General features: G+C 45.8%; 2 protein-coding genes across 4 annotated transcripts in view; both read left to right on the plus strand.

Annotated features, from left to right (window-relative positions):
* Positions 1-590: 590 nt before the first annotated feature.
* Positions 591-9856, plus strand: slc1a4 (solute carrier family 1 member 4). Its single transcript, XM_003963911.3, has 8 exons — positions 591-1203; positions 3696-3738; positions 4692-4757; positions 5632-5798; positions 5875-6108; positions 6218-6412; positions 6489-6623; positions 7269-9856. The coding sequence occupies exons 1-8, from the start codon at positions 689-691 to the stop codon at positions 7501-7503; spliced, it is 1590 nt and encodes a 529-aa protein (XP_003963960.1). The 5' UTR covers positions 591-688; the 3' UTR covers positions 7504-9856.
* A 685-nt stretch (positions 9857-10541) lies between these two features.
* The window catches only part of LOC101068224 (stromal membrane-associated protein 1-like), a 34570-nt gene continuing 25527 nt past the window's right edge, over positions 10542-19584 (plus strand). For 2 of the 3 annotated variants that reach the window (XM_011603165.2, XM_011603167.2), the window contains exons 1-4: positions 10543-10850; positions 15675-15808; positions 16591-16676; positions 18551-18626. In XM_011603165.2, the coding sequence (XP_011601467.2) occupies positions 10733-10850; positions 15675-15808; positions 16591-16676; positions 18551-18626 (414 nt within the window). In that variant the 5' untranslated portion in view covers positions 10543-10732. Of the gene's footprint in view, positions 10851-15674; positions 15809-16590; positions 16677-18550; positions 18627-19584 lie in introns of all 3 variants that reach the window. The other variant, XM_011603166.2, reaches the window with a different exon arrangement.

The following is a 19584-nucleotide window of genomic DNA, read 5'->3' on the forward strand; positions in this document are numbered from 1 at the left end:
CCCCCCACCCGAAGGCGAAGGGAGGCTACCCTCTCATCCACCGGGGTAAACTCCAATACACAGGCACTGAGCTGGGGAGCAACCAGAATTGCCACCCCTGCTCGTCGCCTCTCACCATCGGCAACTCCATATAACTCCTCGGTGATAGTTACAGAATATCTATGGACTGTGCATATAAGATGCATTTAAATTTAAATTCCCTTCTGTTCAGACATAAAGCAACAAAAACGAATCATAGTGAGTCAAAGCTCCTTTAAGCACTTAAATAAGTTTCGCAGTTATTTGGGAACAATGATTTATTGTAATTTTGTGCAGAGCCTCGGGGGACAGAACTGATGTGGTCGTGAGTCTGTCGCTGTGTCTTTACAGCGCTTCAATATAACGTCCGCTCTTTTCTGCACATGTGAAAAAAAATTATTCAAATATTTTTGCGGTCACATCATATTGGCAGCTCCTTGGGCAATCTTCTCCGCTCTTGCATCATTTGATCTCAAACTAAATCCCAGTCCTTGGTGCGCATGTGCGCAGTCCGGTTGTACCGTTTCTCTCCGTCCATTGGCTGCGCGCTGAATAATCACGCCTTCCTAAGCCTTCGCGCAGCACAGTGCGTGTGCCAACCTCCTCAGAGTTCCCATCCCACGCTGTCTAAAGCCGGATCCAGACTCCCAACCTACCCGGACCCACAAAGATGGAGAAAAAGAGCGAAATCAACGGGCACACGGTGCCCAGCTCCAGCTCCACCGACCGGATCATTGAGAAGAGCGCGCAGCGGAGTTGCGGGGAGAAGGTTTTGGAGTTCTTGAAGAGGAACCTGCTGGTGATCATGACTGTGTCCGGCGTGCTGGTGGGCGTCGGGCTGGGGATGGTGGTCCGCAGCATGAAGCTCACCAAGGCGCAGATGATCTACTTCGCCTTCCCCGGAGAGATGCTGCTGCGCATGCTGAAGATGATCATCCTGCCGCTGGTGGTCTGCAGCCTCATCTCCGGCGCCGCCAGCCTCGACACCCGCTCCCTGGGAAAGCTGGGGGGCATCGCCGTCGCCTACTTCTTGGGGACCACGCTGATCGCGTCGGGGATCGGGGTGACGCTGGCCTTCATAATCAAGCCCGGCGTGGGCGCAGGAGCCCTGAACACCAACAGCCTCGGTCTGGAGAGCGTCACCCCCAACAAGGAGACTGCCGACTCTTTTCTGGACCTGGCCAGGTAGGACGATGCACCCATCTGTCACACCGGGAGGACTAGTTAATGCCACCTGGCACCTGGAGAACGCACTAGTAGTATATTAGTGGCATTTAACAGCTCAAATCAGGAGTCTCCAAATTCCAACTAGTGTCTCAGTAATTCAGATTTTAATGTGATGAACATATAGTGTGTTTGTGCGTGTGTGCGTGCGTGCGTCAGTCCATCCTGATGGACATGTGACGAACTCCCCCCCCCCCCCCCCCCACACACACACACACATGTGACCTGTCCTGAAGCAGGCCCCCATTATACCCAAGTGTCTGTTTAACATTTATAATCTGCTTCGTTTCTCGCCATCAGTTCCTTTTAGTAACTTTTGGGTTGCTGCCACTTTTCCCTAAAACTTTTGTGATGCATTCTGGGCCTTTTGAAACAAACATTCCAGGACCAGCCTTTATGTTAAACTCAAACTGGGAGTTGAACTTTGGCCCCTCTTCAGAGTTTAAAACTATTCATCATCACGAAAAACGAATCCCAGCTCAGATTCAGCCCATAACATCAACACCAGCACCGTTACTGAGGTGAACCCTCGCTGTGGTAACAGCGATGTCAACAGGCCCAGCAAGATGATCAAATCATGACACATCAAAGTATCCAGTAACTCAGGAAAATTCCCGCATTCCCATGGCGAGGGAAAGTACACCTGCTGGACGGGTGGACAGTCTGGATGTGTGTATGTGTGTGTGTGTGTGTGTGTGTGTGTGGGGGGGGGGGGGGGGTGTTTCCCAGCATTACCGCAGGTGGACACCTGATTTATCTCCCAGGGTCGGTTTGTTGTGAGTAAGCAGACATTTCCCCAGAGTTCAGAGGTCATTCAGGGAGTTACACTTTAGTTTTATTCAGATTTCCTTGTTTTTTCCATTTTTGAAAATCCGTCCCGTTCACTATAAAGTCTGACAGCCTGCTGGAGGCTCCCCCCTGCACCAGGGTTGAATTGAATTTTAATCAATGGAACCATTTGAATTATTTGTGACTCGGTTGTGATTAAACTTCTAACTAAAAGGGTTGTGAGTCTGACCACTGTAACGTTACTGGTCATACTGGAAACGTTTGGATGAAATTGCAAATGTAAATATTATCCTGTGGTACCCTCCTCCCTCTGGGGGGGGGGGGGCATTGTTAGTGAGGCTCCTCTATTCACACGCTCACATTGCAAAGATAAACTTATCTCCGCTCTGCTGAGCTTCCAGCAGGAAAGATCACAATTTAAATTCCATAAGAATTTAAAAAACATAATTAACAACATCAACTGTTAATTGTCAAACCACTGAGTCAGTAATCTGAAATAGGAAAGCCTTTAAATCTGGATTTAAGAGGGATCAAATATGATTGGGGCAATATAATGCACAGTTTTTCTTCAATTTGAGCCTTTGTTTTGTTGTTTTTACGGTGTCTGCTGTGATAAACTGGAGGCAACAGAGCAATAACAGAAGTCAGTGCAGAGAAGTACTAAAAAATCAGCATAGGAAATTACCACAACATGAATTTTAGAGTTATTTATGAAGTGCTGTCACCCCACAGCCTTTAACAATCATCAATCAGTGTAATTAAAATGTCCAGATCTGAAACAATATTTGGACAAGGCCTGGAGTGACCTTGACTTCTGACCTGTGCCCTCTAAAGACTCTTCTTTGACTCAAGTCAGAACAAAGGCAATCATAGCACGAGGATGCAGTGACCTTTCACCTCCAGACTTTAAAGCCATGTTTTGAGACATCTTAATCCCGATTAAATCCTAAACTGATATAAAATGTTTATACTCTCTAAAACATGCCTGTCTTCTTCTTGTGAGAGATTTTTGCCTTTACCTGTGAGCGCAGGAGCCCCCCCACTCTGTAAAAACATCACACTCAGCAGATCCCTGTTTGACCCGGCTTTTATTTCATGTCAGATTTATTTGTTTTTAAAAATGATTATATATGTTGATTCACCCGGGGGTGTCGATTCTATAGGTGATACTTGAGATGTAAGCTAGCAGCAGCGCGCCGCGGTTTGATCTCATATATTTGAGATGTATGAGGGGACAACAGAGCCTTTACATCCCACACCAACGTTAACTCTAATACTGAATACCTGGAGGCTCACATTGTATTTGTGTCGGGCTTCAAGCCAAGATGAGTAAATTCAGGGATTGTGCGGTTACACACCGATCAGGTGTCTGAAGTGAAACAGGAAGTTTGCAAATTTTTCTGCTAGAACTCAGACGACCTTCCAGACAGTGGCTCCTGAGCTTAACGAGGCTTCTTGTGAAATGAAACTTTCTATTTCGGTCTTCTTTTTCACAGGCACTTGATGGCAAGTAGCAAGTGTTTAGCCGTGTGATAAATGTGTTCATCAGCGTTGGCAGTGGCTGACCCCTTCATTTTGAGCCTGTTTTCTATAACCTCTGAGTTCTTTGCTCTTCAAAAAGATCCTTTTTTTAAAAAGAAAACTGTGTTCTTTTCTTTTCTCAGGAATTTGTTCCCATCAAACTTGGTTGCTGCGGCGTTCCGCTCTGTGAGTATCACATTTCTTTTTCTTTCCACTTGTGTCTAGTCTCAAGTTGTTCCCAGAATTTATGCCGTCAAACACGTGGCCGCCGCTCCACATTCATCAGATGTGGCCGTAAAAATGCAGCACCCAGAGCCTCAGGAGGCTGAGAACATGTTCAGAAGCGGCTCTTCGCCAAATCGCCTCTTCCTCTGGTCTTTTACCAACCGTTTCCATGGTGAAACCATTCCATTCTCGCCAACCTAGCAACCCACCTTGCCTGGCTGCTCTTGAACACAGCTCGCTCCACTTCCTAGAATCAGGGTCGGGTCTATTAGGGCTAAAATAAAACTGCAGGACCTCCAATATTTGGTTACGTGCAGCTAAAACCGTATATATGTAAACAAACGCGTGACACCGTATGTGCACAGCAGATCATGTGTGCAAACGTGCCTTAAACCTGCACGAAATCAAGCCGGTGAACTCTAAACATAAACTAAATGGCGTTTCAAAGTGCAGCTGGGTCATCGAGTTCAGCGTTTGTCCCCCCCCCCCCCATGGCCCAGCTTTTTCAGTGGAAAAAGTGGAATGAGTCCAACAGTGGATTAAACCAAGAAAGCATGGCGGAGGGGGGATTTACACAGCCGCTAAACTCTTAAACATACATTTACACAAATAAGAAGATGGAGATAATGAAGCAGATACGTTCCCTTTAGTTTTGGGACTACAGCCACAGGGACAGTGTCTCCATGTGCACAAATATCTCCCTGTTTCAGGGGGCTAATACCTCTGCAGGTTGTTGGAAAACTTAATCCCATACAGAGAGAACTCCCCAGCAGATATTAATCTGATCTGTTAATCAGGTTATCGTTCCCTTAAAAACCATGAAAACCTGTCTATGAGTGTGTCCGTTTTAGCTAGTGTTTCTATGGGGTTGCTGTACATGTCAAGCAAACCTCTGGTTCCCTCTTGTTTTGCAGTACGCCACCGACTACAAGATGGTCGCCTCCGGAAACGACTCCAACGGGACGATCCTTTATCAAAAGGTGGGAGCGAACACAACCAACACAGTCACATGATTTAATCGGACAACGGGGAAACGTTGCAGCTAGTTTTAGGGGTTATAGTAAGAAAACGCTCACGTCGGCCATATTGTGTGAACGTCTTTGATGAGAAGGTTGAGGGTGGGGACAGGTCGGAGTGACCCAGCAGACACCTGCCGGGCCTGTTGGGACGGCGGCGCACACGGATGAACAGAACAATCACACCGATTGTTTGATCGCTGCTCTGGAGAACACCTCTGTGGTTGACCTCTAAACAACCACAGTATTGGACGCTGGTTCCCATGACTCGGAGCTGGTGGCCCAGTGCACAGGCACGGTTGGTGGGTCTGGCCCCGCCGTTTGTGTGTCCGGGGCCACTGTGGACAGTTTTCCCCGGTGCCAGGAGTTGAAGCCTGGTGGTGCTGTGGGAGAGTTTGGAACAATGAAGAGGGGGATTGGGTCAGGATTTGTCCCTGTCCTTCCTCATTACCCATCATTCAGTTCACTGGACCCCTCAGATGGAAGCATCCACGCGTGCAGCCTCTACTGCCAGGGACAGTCTGCTGCTGCTGTCTGTTTGCGTTTGAAAACAGGACAATGCTAACTAAATGCTAACAACAAGTTCCCGTTGTGTTTCGGTTATGTGCTCCCTGGCCTGTCTTGAAAAGGCCTTGTGGACTCTGGAATCATGGTTACTCAACTCTCTGTGGTCCCAACAATACCGATGAGGAACAGACACCTCGGTTGACACATGATCAACCTCAGCATCTGATCAACCCGGTTCTGTAACGTAGCCGGCACAGGTTTAGACTTTTCCTTGGGCTTGGCTGATTTTATCGTTGCGCAGGTATGAGAAGAATTTTGTTTACTGTTTTAGGTGCCAATCGCGACAGAAACGGATGGCATGAACATCCTGGGGCTGGTGCTGTTCGCCATGGTTTTTGGCGTGGCGCTGAAGAAACTGGGGGCGGAGGGGGAGGAGCTGATCCGCTTCTTCAACGCCTTTAACGAGGCCACCATGGTGCTAGTGTCCTGGATCATGTGGTGAGTGGATCGTGGTGGTGGATGGGGTCATATTTGGATTTAAGTCTGCTCAGAACCTCTCACCTCGGCTTCCCAGGTACATCCCGTTTGGCATCATATTCCTGGTGGGCAGTAAAATCGTAGAGATGGAGGATGTGGTTCTTCTGGTCACCAGTCTGGGGAAGTACATCATCGCTTCGATCCTGGGCCATATTATTCACGGAGGCATTGTCCTGCCGCTCATCTACTTCGCCTTCACACGCAAGAACCCTTTCAGTTTCCTGTCGGGCCTCATCACGCCCTTCACCACCGCCTTCGCCACCTGCTCAAGGTAACCAGGACAGTTGGCGCCTGTTCACATTTTCTTCACCTGTCAGCATTTGCGGTTGGCACCTGAATGCCTCACGAAGACGAAGCTCTGTCTCTCTTTCTGTCACCAGCTCCGCAACGCTTCCCTCCATGATAAAGTGCGTCGAGGAGAACAACGGCGTGGACAAGCGCATCAGCCGCTTCATCCTCCCCATCGGGGCCACGGTGAACATGGACGGCGCGGCCATATTCCAGTGCATCGCCGCCGTCTTCATCGCTCAGCTCAACAACATCGAGCTGAACGGCGGGCAGATCTTCACCATCCTGTGAGTTCAGCTGGCGGTCCGCCCTTCTGTGCGCAGGTTCTTCCTGTCGTAGTGATGATCTCGACATCGTTTCCAGGGTGACGGCCACGGCCTCGAGCGTGGGCGCAGCGGGCATCCCAGCCGGAGGCATCATCACCATCGCCATCATCCTGGAGGCCATCGGCCTGCCCACCAACGATCTGTCCCTCATGCTGGCCGTCGACTGGATAGTGTGAGTAAAACCCATCAAACATCTGACCTGAGCCTGTTCTCCAGTCTGCACCCTTTATCCATCTCTCTTTCGGTCCAGATCAGAGGCAGCAGCAGCGCTTCCCAATCCACAGCACTCTACTGGGAAACTACCATGGTCTAATGGCCACTCCCAGTTTAGCTGTTAGCCTTACTGGGGCATTCAGGAACACTGCTAAAGCCCCACATACATGATCCCCAGATCCTCCTCAGTCCTCCAGTCACAGTCAGCCATGCACTTTGGTTAGAATTCACAAGAGAACGGCAGCATTTTCCATTATTTTCCCACCTCCTGGCCTGTTCTCAGAGCAGATCTGAGAGGCGTGAGAGTCTGGAGAAGCTGTCACATGTGTTCTCTGCTCAGGTTAGCGAGGGCAAACAGCTGAAGGCTTGTTCCAAAATGTTCCGTTAAGAGCAACAGCAGGTGTTGGAATTCTAACCCACCCAAAAGATTCCAGGAATCAGGGATAATTTATATCGCTTTTAAGATTCCAGCTCCTTCAAAAAAGAAATCCGTCCATTCGTTTCAACGTCAGCTTCTAAATAGGCTTCATGCTGTCAAACTCAGACACGCTAAAACCTCAGCAGGCAATAAGCTAATGCGATGGGTTGTCCACTCCGCTAACAGGGACCGGACCACCACAGTGGTGAACGTGGAGGGTGATGCCCTTGGGGCCGGAATCCTGCACCACATCAACCAGCTTGAGATGAAGAAGAAGCAGGAGAAGGAGCAGCAGGAGCTGGACGAAGTCCACGTGGAGGCGGTGGCCAACGTTCAGGCCGAGGGGGAGACCTCGCCGCTCGTCACGCACCAAAGCAAGGACTCGGGGGCCACGGCGGAGGCCGTCGAGTCAGTCCTGTGAACTCTGCCACATTTCTACCCCGACTTCACTTTTCTTTCTGACATTGCCGCTCTGCCTCGGCGTCGCGCTCTTTAAAATGGCGGCCGATGGTTTCGGTGGGCGAAACGGTCCAGGTTGTGGACGGTATCGCCCGAATCCGCCGGTTTCCGATAACACCAGTTAGTTTTACTCAAAGTACACGCTGAAAAGTTATTTTTTAATATCGTTTTAGGTTTTTTTTCTTTGCAAAACTGTGTAAAATATTCCCATAAAAGCTCCAGTTTTTGACCAGCTGGTTCAAATCCCAACGCTGACATAAGCTGCTCTCAAAAACTGATCCTGTCAGCCTTTGTTTCCACCTCGGCTGCTTTATTTGTTGAGCACGATGCAAATGGCAAACTATCCCTCTGGTCAGGTCAAGCCAAGGAAACCTGGTCCTGTGATCTGTGTTTGTTGACTGTCAACAGACGGCGTCAAACATTAACACTTGAAATGACAATTTGGAATTCGGTGTGCAGTCTCTGGTTGTAGACAAATCCGTTGGCCTGATTCTCCATATGGAAACAAACAAGATAGGATCTGCGAAAATTTCCAGGCTCATATCAGAATTAACTAAAAGCTCGCCACGTTTGTCAGTCAGCTGTTCGATATCTGCAAGTTTGGTGGCCTTTCCTTTAATATTCGGTCAAAAAACAGTACAAATAAGACTTAACTGCGATTTATGGAGCAGATTTTTCTGCTGATTTGATCTTGTGTCATGTTAACCCAGAATCTTATTTGCTCGTTAATCAGCCTGTTAAAGAACTGTTAATGTTTAGCTGCTTTAATTATTTATTAGCTTTTATTCTTTAGCCAGCCTGTCCAGTCATGTCATGAGAGTGCCAAACTATTTCATATTTTTGCGAGAACAAAATCAGAAGGTGTCAAACATTATTTTAAAGTACTGTAACACCCCCCATCATTAGACACTCCAGACAGATAATCCTCTCCTCCATTAATGAGAAGTGGTTTGGTATTTGACAAAACTAAATTAAATCAGTATCAAAACAATAAAACTAAAACTACAAACACATCAGGCCATTTTAAGAAACACTGGGTATCTTCTTAACTACAAAATGTGCTCTCATCCGATGATACTAATCGAAAGGATTAGTTGTTCTGGCTCCACTAAGTTTAAGGGGAATTTTGCTCTTGGACATTTAGGTGTCAATGAATTATTATTTTTAAAACTGTAAATATCACATCGCTTTCCCTGTAAAATCTAAATTACCAATTCAAGTACATTTGCCTGATACGGGCTGGATACAGTCGGGTAAGTGCCAAATGTTATGTGATTTAAACTGAGCCTGTACTGCCCTCTAGTGGTGACTCCCTGTCAGAGGACACTAGTTCGTGTCCCAGAAACGAGTGTTGCCCGTCAGATCATTTTGTTTGAAGGATGCATGCAAAAAACATTCATTGGATTTATTAACAATCATGGATGGAAAAGACAGCTCCCACATTTTGTGCAATTTGTAAAATCGGTAAAGTTCAAAGGTTATGTTGTTGATTTCTAGCTCCAGCTACCATCTAGCTAATCACTGTTGTACGACAATATTTCTTATATATATTTTTTGACAATTTCTTTCTTGAAACATTTCAGTGTAAGTTCCGAGGAAAGTACATTACTGCAAATTTAGGCAGGTTTTTTGTGTGTGTGTGGGTGTGTGGGTGTGGTGGTGGGGTGCTCCTATCCAGCTGCACGGCTAGCTAACGGTTGTCATAGCAACAGCCGAGGCTAAATTACAGCTTATTGGCAGCAGGGGGCGCTGTGTTGACTTACTGCCAGGGTTATTTTACCAATTTCACCTTTTTGAGAAGACTCCTTTGAACCTAACGCGTGTTGCTGGTGCACTATTGCCTGTGTTTGTTATGGTGGTGTGTAAAATTGCTGCTTAGTGCAACATGACTGAACGGTTTTAGTTAGCATTGTGAGTTTTATATGCTAATACATGCTGTGCTAACCTGAGACCAGAATTGTAACGTTCCTCTCTTTGGTACAATCACATTATGTGTGAAACTGCTGTACTATCTGTATTTGATATTAATTTATTTGTAATTGTTTGAACTGATTATTTGTACTTTCTCTTTTTAACAAAGTTTTTCCTTTTTTTTTAACAAAAAAGAATTTAACAAATTCTCCTGCTCACATTTCTGATAGCTGGATGTGAGAAATGATGTCTGTGGTCTGCTCAAGAAAAGCTGCTACTTTGCTTGTGACGTGTCTGTTTTACGATTAACAGTGCACAGCTGTCTGCCTGATGTTGGTCCTGCTGTCTGTCCACATTAAATCCAGTAAAATTTTCAATCTTTAAGCATCAAAAAGATAATCTTATGTCAACAATGCTGAGTGTGCTGTTTTTTGCTTTATCAGTGTTCATTCTTAGGTGAAGGCTCTTTCATATTTAGGCTATAAATATTGCAAAATTCACTGTAATTAGTATTATTGTAGTAGAGTATATGAAGGAAAATGGAAAAGGCTCCTAAAGTAGAGCCTTGAGGAACACTGTTTTGCTACTGCAGATTTCTTTTAAGATACAAAGATTTAAAATGAAGAGGCCAAATTGTATCCAACTATGAGAATGATGCTTAATAATACTGGGCTAAAACAGAACATCAATATATCAGTGAAGTAAATGAAGAAAAGAAATGAAAAGAAATGACGACATCTGTCCAGCAGATGTCAGGCCTTCATTCAATTAGAACTATGATTAGACGTTATCACTTTCTTCTTACTTTACTTCAAAATATATACTCCCGTAAAATATTAAATGGGAAATTTAGGAAGGATAAAGGCAGAAGGATAAATAAATGTCACAAAATGGTATTTCAATTTCCACCCTGAACAATTTCAGACCAAACTGCTTTGTATTTATACATGAACAAGCCTCTTGAGTCCTAGAATTTAAACATGCAAACATACAGCAATAACTACATCGAAGGGATTACACAATAATTGTGGCTTTTGGAAGGCTTTTTTTTTTTTTACAGTGAACGTGAAGCGGCTGCTGTCGCAAGAATTCCGACAGACGTGAAGGCAGCAGGGTGATGCTGCCTTGTATCCATGCTACCTTGCTAGCAGCTTGGATGCTAACAGGCGGTGCAGCGCGACAGCAGGAGGGATGTGCGAGCAGATTTAACAGAAGCTGAGCTCGCTGTGTTTTTACCAAACCTGCACAGACAGGAACGTCTCTCTCGAAAGTTTGGCGACATGACGACTCGCTCGGAAAGAGAAAAAGCCCAGAAACTGAACGAGCAGCATCAGGCCATCCTGTCTAAACTGCTGAGAGAGGACGACAACAAGTACTGCGCTGACTGCCAGGCGAAAGGTGAGCGAAACACACTCTCACTTAAAAGAGGTTAGCGACACACGCTTTGACTTAAAACCGTGGGCTCGAAATGTGCGTGGAAATAATAAAGTTTGCAGGCACCGATTTGCCTCAGCCAATCACGGTTTTGTCGTGTGAAGCGATGCTGACATCCCGCTAGCCTTTTTGCTCACTAAGGGCCGTGTCATCCCGATAAAAATAATTTAATCACAACAGAAATTTACGTCGTTCAACTCGAATACTGTTGTCGCTGGTCCGTTATGATGAAACAGACAAAAATCGTATGTATTGATCGACAGTTGCCAAAGTAGCTACAGAGGTTAATCGACTTCCGTTTGATTTCAAAGTTTAGGTTTCAGTAGCAACCTATTCGTGACTCCACACAATTCTCAAGGTGACTCAATTATTTAGTGATAAAACATGTTTTTACCTGAAATGTTAACTAATTAGACACTTAGAAACTTGCTGTCTTTGAGATATTTCATAATGTAGAACTGGTACCTCGTAAGTGCACATTATGAAGTTGTTTAATCGGACGTTAAACTAGTGAGATACTTTCAACTAAAAGACCAGTTTTAGAATGTTGATCTTAAAAGGAATCTTGCAGAATCCGAGGAGCATGCCCGATTACTAAGGGAAAAAAGTTAAAAGTGAAAAGTATAATTCGGGGTAGTCAGAATTCATTTTAATTGTGCCTGGTGAAAAAGGAGTTAGGGATCCAGCCCTAGCGGTTTACGCCGATGCTTTTAAACTGAAATTAGAAGGCGTGTACTTCCGGTGTCGCTCCCCGGCGGCTTGTCGGACGGTATCGATGTCATGTCCTTGACTGGATTATTTATGAGCGGAAAACGCGCGTGTTCCATCAGGAAACACTTAAATTATTCCTTAAACATTTGTCCAACAGAACCCACGCCCTGATATTCGGATATGGATCCGATCAATCAGTTTTAGCTGCGGACACCTTGCATGTCAAAGAGCACATTTAATTTTAAAACATAGTCAGTCAGCGTTATTCTTACAAAAGAAATACACTTTGAACGAATAGCTTTCTTAAATCTAAGCATATCAGCCAGCCATCCATACATTCTAATCACAGTTACCTCATTTAATTTACACTTCTCCTATAAATTCAATGACACGCTCTGTAGATGTTGGGAGGTTTTCTCAGGAAAATGGCGTTAATTGTGAATTTGCGTGTCTTTTGAGCCTGCAGGGCTCCTCATGACTGAGATTAAAGGCCTTGGTTGCGTCATCGGTTGTAATACGCGCACATCTGACGATCATGATGCTGCACATTTAATATAAACCCTGACTCCTGATGTTAGACTTACACTTACATATTTAAAAAAATATATTTAATTGCTTTTTTAGAGGTAGATGGATCCATGGACATTTTTAGATTTAGAATTTCTTTAAGTTATCACTCGAGGCCAAAGCATTTTGCTGAGTTCTAAGGAGCTTAATTGAAAATGACAAACTTCAGAGCTGTCTTATCGTTTAACCTACACTGGATTTCCTGAGTTCCAAGAGAATTTCACTCGTGCTAATGCATTTTCCAACCTGTGTAGCTTCTGCTGGCTTTCTTCCGAGAGCCGGTCAGATACACGGTGCTCCGCACAGGGCGGACACAGTGTATTAACTCTGATCGATTTCTTTTAAATAAGCTTTCAGTCTGCGGCTGATGGAGACCACGTTTACGAGCTCTACTCTGATCGATCCATTTGCTTCAGGATAGTCTGTCTGTGAACTCTAGAGCCTGCTGCAGTCAGATCGTCTGGGTGTGTCTCCCGCGACAGCCTCTGCAGTGTCTCACCTTGGATAGACAGACAGTCCTTATTGATTCCACTCTCATTTCCCTTCCCTCCCGGACTTCAGGCCAGCTCCAGACTATAATTTTCACTTTTGTGTTTATCATAGTCTTTAAACACAAGCACACAGAGACACCAGCGCGCACACACACAGGCACACGCACATGGACACAGGTACAGGCTTGGCAGCGTGTCACTGTTATGATTTCTAGCTGGCACAGCTGATCTTGGCCAGCAGCCGCAGGGGCATTTGGCGCCATGACAGTCGCCCCCTCTCACTCTCTGCTGTCAGTCTGTCCCCACACACACTTGAGATGCCAGCGCGTGGCCAGACGCTCGTGCCAACTGAAAGCCAGAAACTCACCTGTGCACCTGCAGCCCGCAGCTCTGCGCATTATGAAAGTGTGAAGGACAGGTTGAGCTCGCAGTGTTCACAGGAGCAAACGGCGTCACTCTGCCCGCTGGGGACGTCCCGGTATCACGCTGGTCGACGCAACGATACAGAATTTTCCAGCTGAATACCGAAAAAGCGTTAAATTGCAGCGCAGTTGGAACGGAGGCATGCTGTAGAGGGGGCTTGCATTATCTCTGATAAGGTCTTTTCTCATTTTTTCATATTTGTTGTCATGACAATAAAATAGATGTTTGAGAGAATAAACCTCCATTCATATGGGTTTTGTCTGGCTGTAATAATGGAGGATAAACCACCGATGCTAAATCCCAGTAACAGACCAGCAGGGAGCAGCACAGCACTTCTTCATATATTCCCCTCAGCATCCTGCTGGTCTCCGGGATTCTCTTCTGGCCTGTGCTGAAGGCTTTAGCAGGCCGCTGCTCTCACTCACGTTTAATAATATGGGATTATGTGCTGTCTAATGTTCAGATGTGGATTTCAGCACAGGACTCCATGGCGTTTGCCTCACAGGCTTTCCATAGGCTAAGTCCTTCTCCTTTAAAGCCAATAAATGATCAAATATCTCATGCAGGAGTCATATTTGTAACTCTCAGATAATGCTAGCTCCCTATGCTAACACAACAAGCTCATAAAAGGCTGTTCCATTGGTGCCTGAGAGAAAACTCATTGGTCTTTAATCAGTACAGCTATCCAGAAATCAGCATTAGGGTGCTTTTATTCTGTGTGTGTGTGTGTGTGTGTGTGTGTGTGTGTGTGTGTGTGTGTGTGTGTGTGTGTGTGTGTGTGTGTGTGTGTGTGTGGTGTGTGTGTGTGTGTGTGTGTGTGTGTGTGTGTGTGTGTGTGTGTGTGTGTGTGTGTGTGTGTGTGTGTGTGTGTGAGTGCACTGGGACTGCAGGGCTCTTGTCTGCTCAGAAAACAGGATTCAGCTGTCTATTTTTGTCCAAAAACGCAGCACGCAGAAACTGTTGGAGTGACTCGCAGTGACTTTCATGTTGTTAAGTGCTGCTGAATCAAAAAGGCCTGTAAGTGGTTGTATGCTTTCCACGCTGTTTCATTCACACAGACATCTCAGGGAAGGTCGTTTAAAGGTTGGTGAATATTATTTTGGGGACCACGTAAAACCACAGTTATTGATGCGGGAGACTAAGCAGCTTTTGCATCTGCGCCGTTTTTAAACCACCGAGCATCGTGCATCATCCGCGGCTGCTTTATTAAGGGTTGTGACAGGCTGAGCCATCGCACCCGGGGACAGTTGTGGTCTTACATCAACCTAACAGGCAAATGTGTTTTGGAGAATGTGCCGAAAGAGGTTATCTAAGATCACACCAATGTGCTTTTCCATTCACACGTGCTGTAGTCCAGCTTACGACGGCTGAGCTGCTTGATTCAGGCTTACCGCGCAGTCATCCCTGCCTTAATGCTCCTTTAGGCCATCCAGCACATTAGTGCCACCGCATTAACACGCTGATGCTCTTACCCAAGAACTGGTGAACCAGGCTGCCGTCGCCGCCGTCCAGCCTTCCCTGGCGCAGCGCCGCCGTGTAGCCTGGATCTCTAAAAGTTGATCCCTCTGAACCTGCTGTGTTCAAAGTCGCTCTCGATTGTCAAATTGACAGATAGTAAGCTTCATCATCTTCAGAGGAATGGAGCCAACTCCAGCGCCGAGGGACAGAAGCCGCCGGCCTATTAAAGCGATTTGTCTGCTCATCCCAAAGGAGGTTTGGACGGAGCTTTTGGATCACACACATTTATGGAAAGCTTTAAATTCTCTTTATTATGATCATTTAAATATTCTCTGCACTCATTTTCCTGCTGTGCCCGGTTAACCTGAGGATACTTAAAGATTCTTCATTATAGCTGCACACAGGTGACTTTACAAGCTCTCATTTAAACTTATCAAGTCTTCACCCAGAACTCATCATCCAGTCAGTTTATTTCAGATTAATGCAAAAATTACTGGAGGGATTTCAGTAAAAGTCCATGAGGAGAAGAGGACAAAAGAAAAAAAAATTACAAGGTCCAACAGTTTTATTTTAGTGGAATTCTGATGTGGGGGGAAAAATCTGACTTTTTTATGTTATGTATCAAATGATAACCTGCTGAATTTAAAAAAAAAAAAAATCAGATCTCGGTTGATTGACCCCTCGTTGGTTCAGAATGTCCGTCCCTGCTCTCTGCAGACAGGACACGATTGTGATGTCAACAAGAATCAGAGTCCGGTTTGCGTCTGCCCAGAGGTTCCTCGTGTCCCCGGGGTCTGTGCAGCGAGCTGACGGCCTCGCTCCCCTTCTCTGCCAGAACTTTACGTAACCCTTCACAGCAGCCTCTGTCTGGCTAACAAGGCGCTCCGCAACACAACACACGCATTTCTGCTTCAGCATTTCATCCTGTTTGTGACGAAGTGACGTAATACAAAGCTGTGTTGGAACTCTGGGCCATAGAGCACGACTTTACGCCTTCCATTCAGTGAAAGAGTTTGGACGCACTGAGCGTTCTGTTGTGCCCGGCTGACAGACGCGCCGTGCGGAAATTCTTTCGGCGTCACACGTTCAGGAAGCGAAGCGAAACTTCGAAGGCGTAAACATCTCTGCTCTGTTTCAGGTCCTCGATGGGCTTCCTGGAACCTCGGGGTGTTCATGTGTATCCGCTGCGCCGGGATCCACCGTAACCTCGGCGTGCACATCTCCAGAGTCAAATCTGTCAATCTGGACCAGTGGACACCCGAGCAGATCCAGGTAAAAGCAGACCAAAGAAAGAGGAGACGCCGCCAAAAGCCGTCTCTTTGTCTCTTTCTGAGTGTTTGTTACAACACGGAGTTATATCAAGATGGGGGAGACAGCTTCTAATTAATTTAAGGTGCAGAAAAATAGCTTAATATACAAATGAGCCACAGAATGTTGAAAAACAAGCAAAACAAGTCATTTTCAAATTGAAACGAGGTTTGTGGGAGTTTAATCACTTACTGGAGCCTGACTTTAATTAACAGCTTATTCGTATTTATTTGTTTTCTTCGTGTCTGAGCAAAACATCCTATAATAGCCGGCTTATTCCATAAATGCTGGCTAAACTCTCTGTTACATAATTTATTTTCTCCATGTGTTTTCAGGAGGAATAACGTGTCACGTTGGTTCAGTTACACACAATAAATCACGAAGACTTTACGTACCTGAGCAAACTCGTCGTGTGTTTAATCTGGCGGTACAGTGAGTGAGTGTGTGTTTATCCATCAGCCAAGTGTGACTGGAAAAGGGTCTCGCACAGAATGTTAATCACTATCTTCAATTTCTAGTTAATTCCAGATGGCTGATTATTCCGACTCTTTCTCCTCCACTACTACTATCATCACTACTATCAGCCGTTTATCACCCTCCTCACAATTTAGCCAACATGTTCGGCTTGTGTGTCTGTGTAGGCGTTCCAAACCGAGCTGAATGCAAATGTAATGAATTTAGGAAGCCGTTGTAGTTGTAGGAATCGCCCGGCTTGAATGGTCTGGGCTTTCTTTTCTGCATTTCAGAGCATGGTGGACATGGGGAACCACCAGGCCAGGCGGCTGTATGAAGCCCACCTACCAGACAGCTTCCAGCGGCCACAGACTGACCAGTATCCTCCTCTCTCAGCGTCTTCCCCACCGGCTCTCTTCTAATGTGTTGTCTTTTTTTATTCTCTGCAAGGTTGCTTAATCCTGTTTCATATTCATGGTCACATGATCACATGGTGTAGCCGGGGGAGGATAAAGATTCTGGGCCGGAGGTCTCAGAACGACTGTAATGTGTGCGGATCTTATGGTTCTGCTGACTTTAAAGTTTTACCTTTTTGTTTTTCTTGCCCGTTACACCCCTTTCAGGGTCACGGGGCGGGTGCTGGAGTCCATCCCAGCTACAGATGGGCGAAGGCAGGGTGCACCCCTGAATGTGAGCATTCGGGGGTTCTTCACCTTGCTCAAAGATACCTCGGCAGTCCTTTCCCCTTGCTACCACAACACCTCAGATGCTTTGTCCGCAACAAGGATTGAACCAAGACCCCTCCGCTTCTCAACCCAGTCCCCTACTGACAGCTTGCACCGTTTTTATTGTTATTAACTGGTATCCAGTAAAGCCCATCGAAACCATCAAGCTTCGTTTGTTTACACTTCAAGAGACACCATGTGCGTCCTTCCACACCTCCGTGTCCCCGCAGGGCTTTACAGTTTGCCCTTTTCCGTAGTAGGAGACAGCTGTGTAGTCACTGCGATGGAGTGTGTTCATGTTTCCACAGACGGAGCGGAAAAATGTTCTCATCTGTCCAATTCAGCTGAGATGAGAAGAGAGCGGATATATGAGGGACAGTATAATTATAATGATTACTACGTCCGGGGTCCAGTCTCATTTAATTCTTTGGAATCAGAACATTCACTTCCTTGGTGCGTCGGGGGTTAATCTACGGCTCAATCCCAACATCCACCATGACAGATTCAGACTTGTCCTGGAAGTATTCCTGTTGAGCCTAAAGAGGTTTTCAGTGGTCCAGCGATTGAAGGCTCATCTCGTCTTTTATGGACACTGTCCATGAGTGCAGATTTTCCCCCAAGCAATTACTCCCGATTCATAGTCTCGGTTCAGTTAGGAGGTCACATGAGAGAAGGAGCAACCAGCGCTATGAGTAAGGAGATGCTAAACAGTATTCTGCTGTTTTTCTGGACGTTGAGTAAACAAGAGCTCGGCAGGTGCCACATGTTCTGATTTACTGTCAGATGAACAGCCTGACAGTAAATCTCAGAGCACAGCACAAAAGCTGCTATCAAACTGGAAATAATTTATTCCAAAGGTCAGGGATGGGCCCGTAGATATCATCCTCTCTGGTCTGCGTTGTTGGGGAGGCATCCATTTTAGCCCCCCCCCCTCATGATTTGGCGCCCTTTTGTGCACTCCGTTGGAGTGTTGCGGCGCAGCACCTGACGATTGTAGTCAGCAGTAATAAATCAGATGGGGAGACGGGCTCCTTAAGCTGCATCTCAAACACAGCACTATCTCATGGCTCGCCTTGTGCGGCCGGTCATCATTTTTCAATCTTTTGAAGGCTATTACCCGACACAACAGAGGCGTCGCTGCTGAAATACGGAGATAAGAGAGTTTGGATTAACGACGGAGAACTGTTTTTGTGTAGCAGCGCTCGAGCCCCACAGTGTGTCTTTGGGATGTCCCTGGGGTGAAGTCGTTCTCTTTGATGGATTTAACGGGTTAAGTCTTAATGGTCCATCAGTGAGCGTCATTCATTTGAACCAAAAGATCATTAGGACATTCAATTCTCATTTTGTAATTTGTCGAGCACATTTTGAGCTTTTCTTCTTAAACTATGCTAAATCTGGCAGCCTCATAACTGTTGTTAGGGGTGGTCACCAATTTTTTTTTTTTTTTTACTTTGTGTTTTTGGCATGCAGTACAAAATGGATGACTATGTTTATGTGCAGTATTTACACCCTTAACTCTAGTCCTCAGAGCAGTGGAAGTGTTCATCCGGGACAAGTACGAGAGGAAGAGGTACTATAACAAGGAGGCCCTGGCTGCAGCTCCTGTGAGTATCATTTAGTTTTCAAGTCTTCCCATCTTTTGTCATCATTAGAACTGCATACAGTACCGTGTTTTATTCACAGGGTTGTGGTGATTTTCTTTTTCGTATATTTGGTGCAAAGGTCAAAGTAATCTTTTTTTAAAAAGGCTGGGAGTGAAATTGGAGTTGTTGAAGTCGTATTGCCCTTGAAAGTCTTGTAACTGCAGTTTTAGCGCACCCCAGGTTGTGTTAAGGAGTGATGTTTTACTTAAAAAAACAAACTCTCGTTTCGCTTCTGATGCTGGTTTTGTGCGCCTGTCTTGAGAGTCTTCCTGAGAGCCTTCTTTTGTGTTGATGGATGAAATGAAGTGATAATGTAGGTGTTGGTGTGGGCGGGTGCAAATTTCCTTGTCTTGTTTATAGAGAGATTAACAGTATGTGGTGTGGGTGTTTCTTTTTAGAGTGGTCCAGGGAGTGGGTTGGTGCTTCAGTTATGCAGAACAGCGTGAGCGGCCAATGTGCTTGTGTGTGTCCACATATAATCACGGATGGTCACAAGAGAACAGATTAATGACACTCCCTAGCACTCCGACACTGTGGTGCTTTCTCCGCGGTGCTGTAGACCAGCCAGGTGGTGCACATTTTGTCTACCATTGACAGAAGTTCTCAGAAACTAGTACATACTACTGCTGCTGACATATCCTGTCACCATATACTGCTGCTGCACCATTATGGCATCATAAGTCCAATGGTATTCACTAGAGTGCATCTAATTACAACAAATACAAATATTTTGACATGATTTGTGGCTCCTGAGGCAACTTCCACTTCCAACGTGAGGTCTTTGGTAAACTACAGCTGTTGCTTACCTGGTGTGTTCCCAGATTATTTAATGTTGCTTATAAATATTGGTTTTATTAGCATAAAAATGGACCAGACCTGATGCTTCTGTGATGGTGTCAAAGCTGAACAGTTGGGTTCA

The sequence above is a fragment of the Takifugu rubripes genome, chromosome 4 (assembly GCF_901000725.2).
Source record: "Takifugu rubripes chromosome 4, fTakRub1.2, whole genome shotgun sequence".
In the NCBI taxonomy this organism is placed as follows: Eukaryota; Metazoa; Chordata; class Actinopteri; order Tetraodontiformes; family Tetraodontidae; genus Takifugu; species Takifugu rubripes.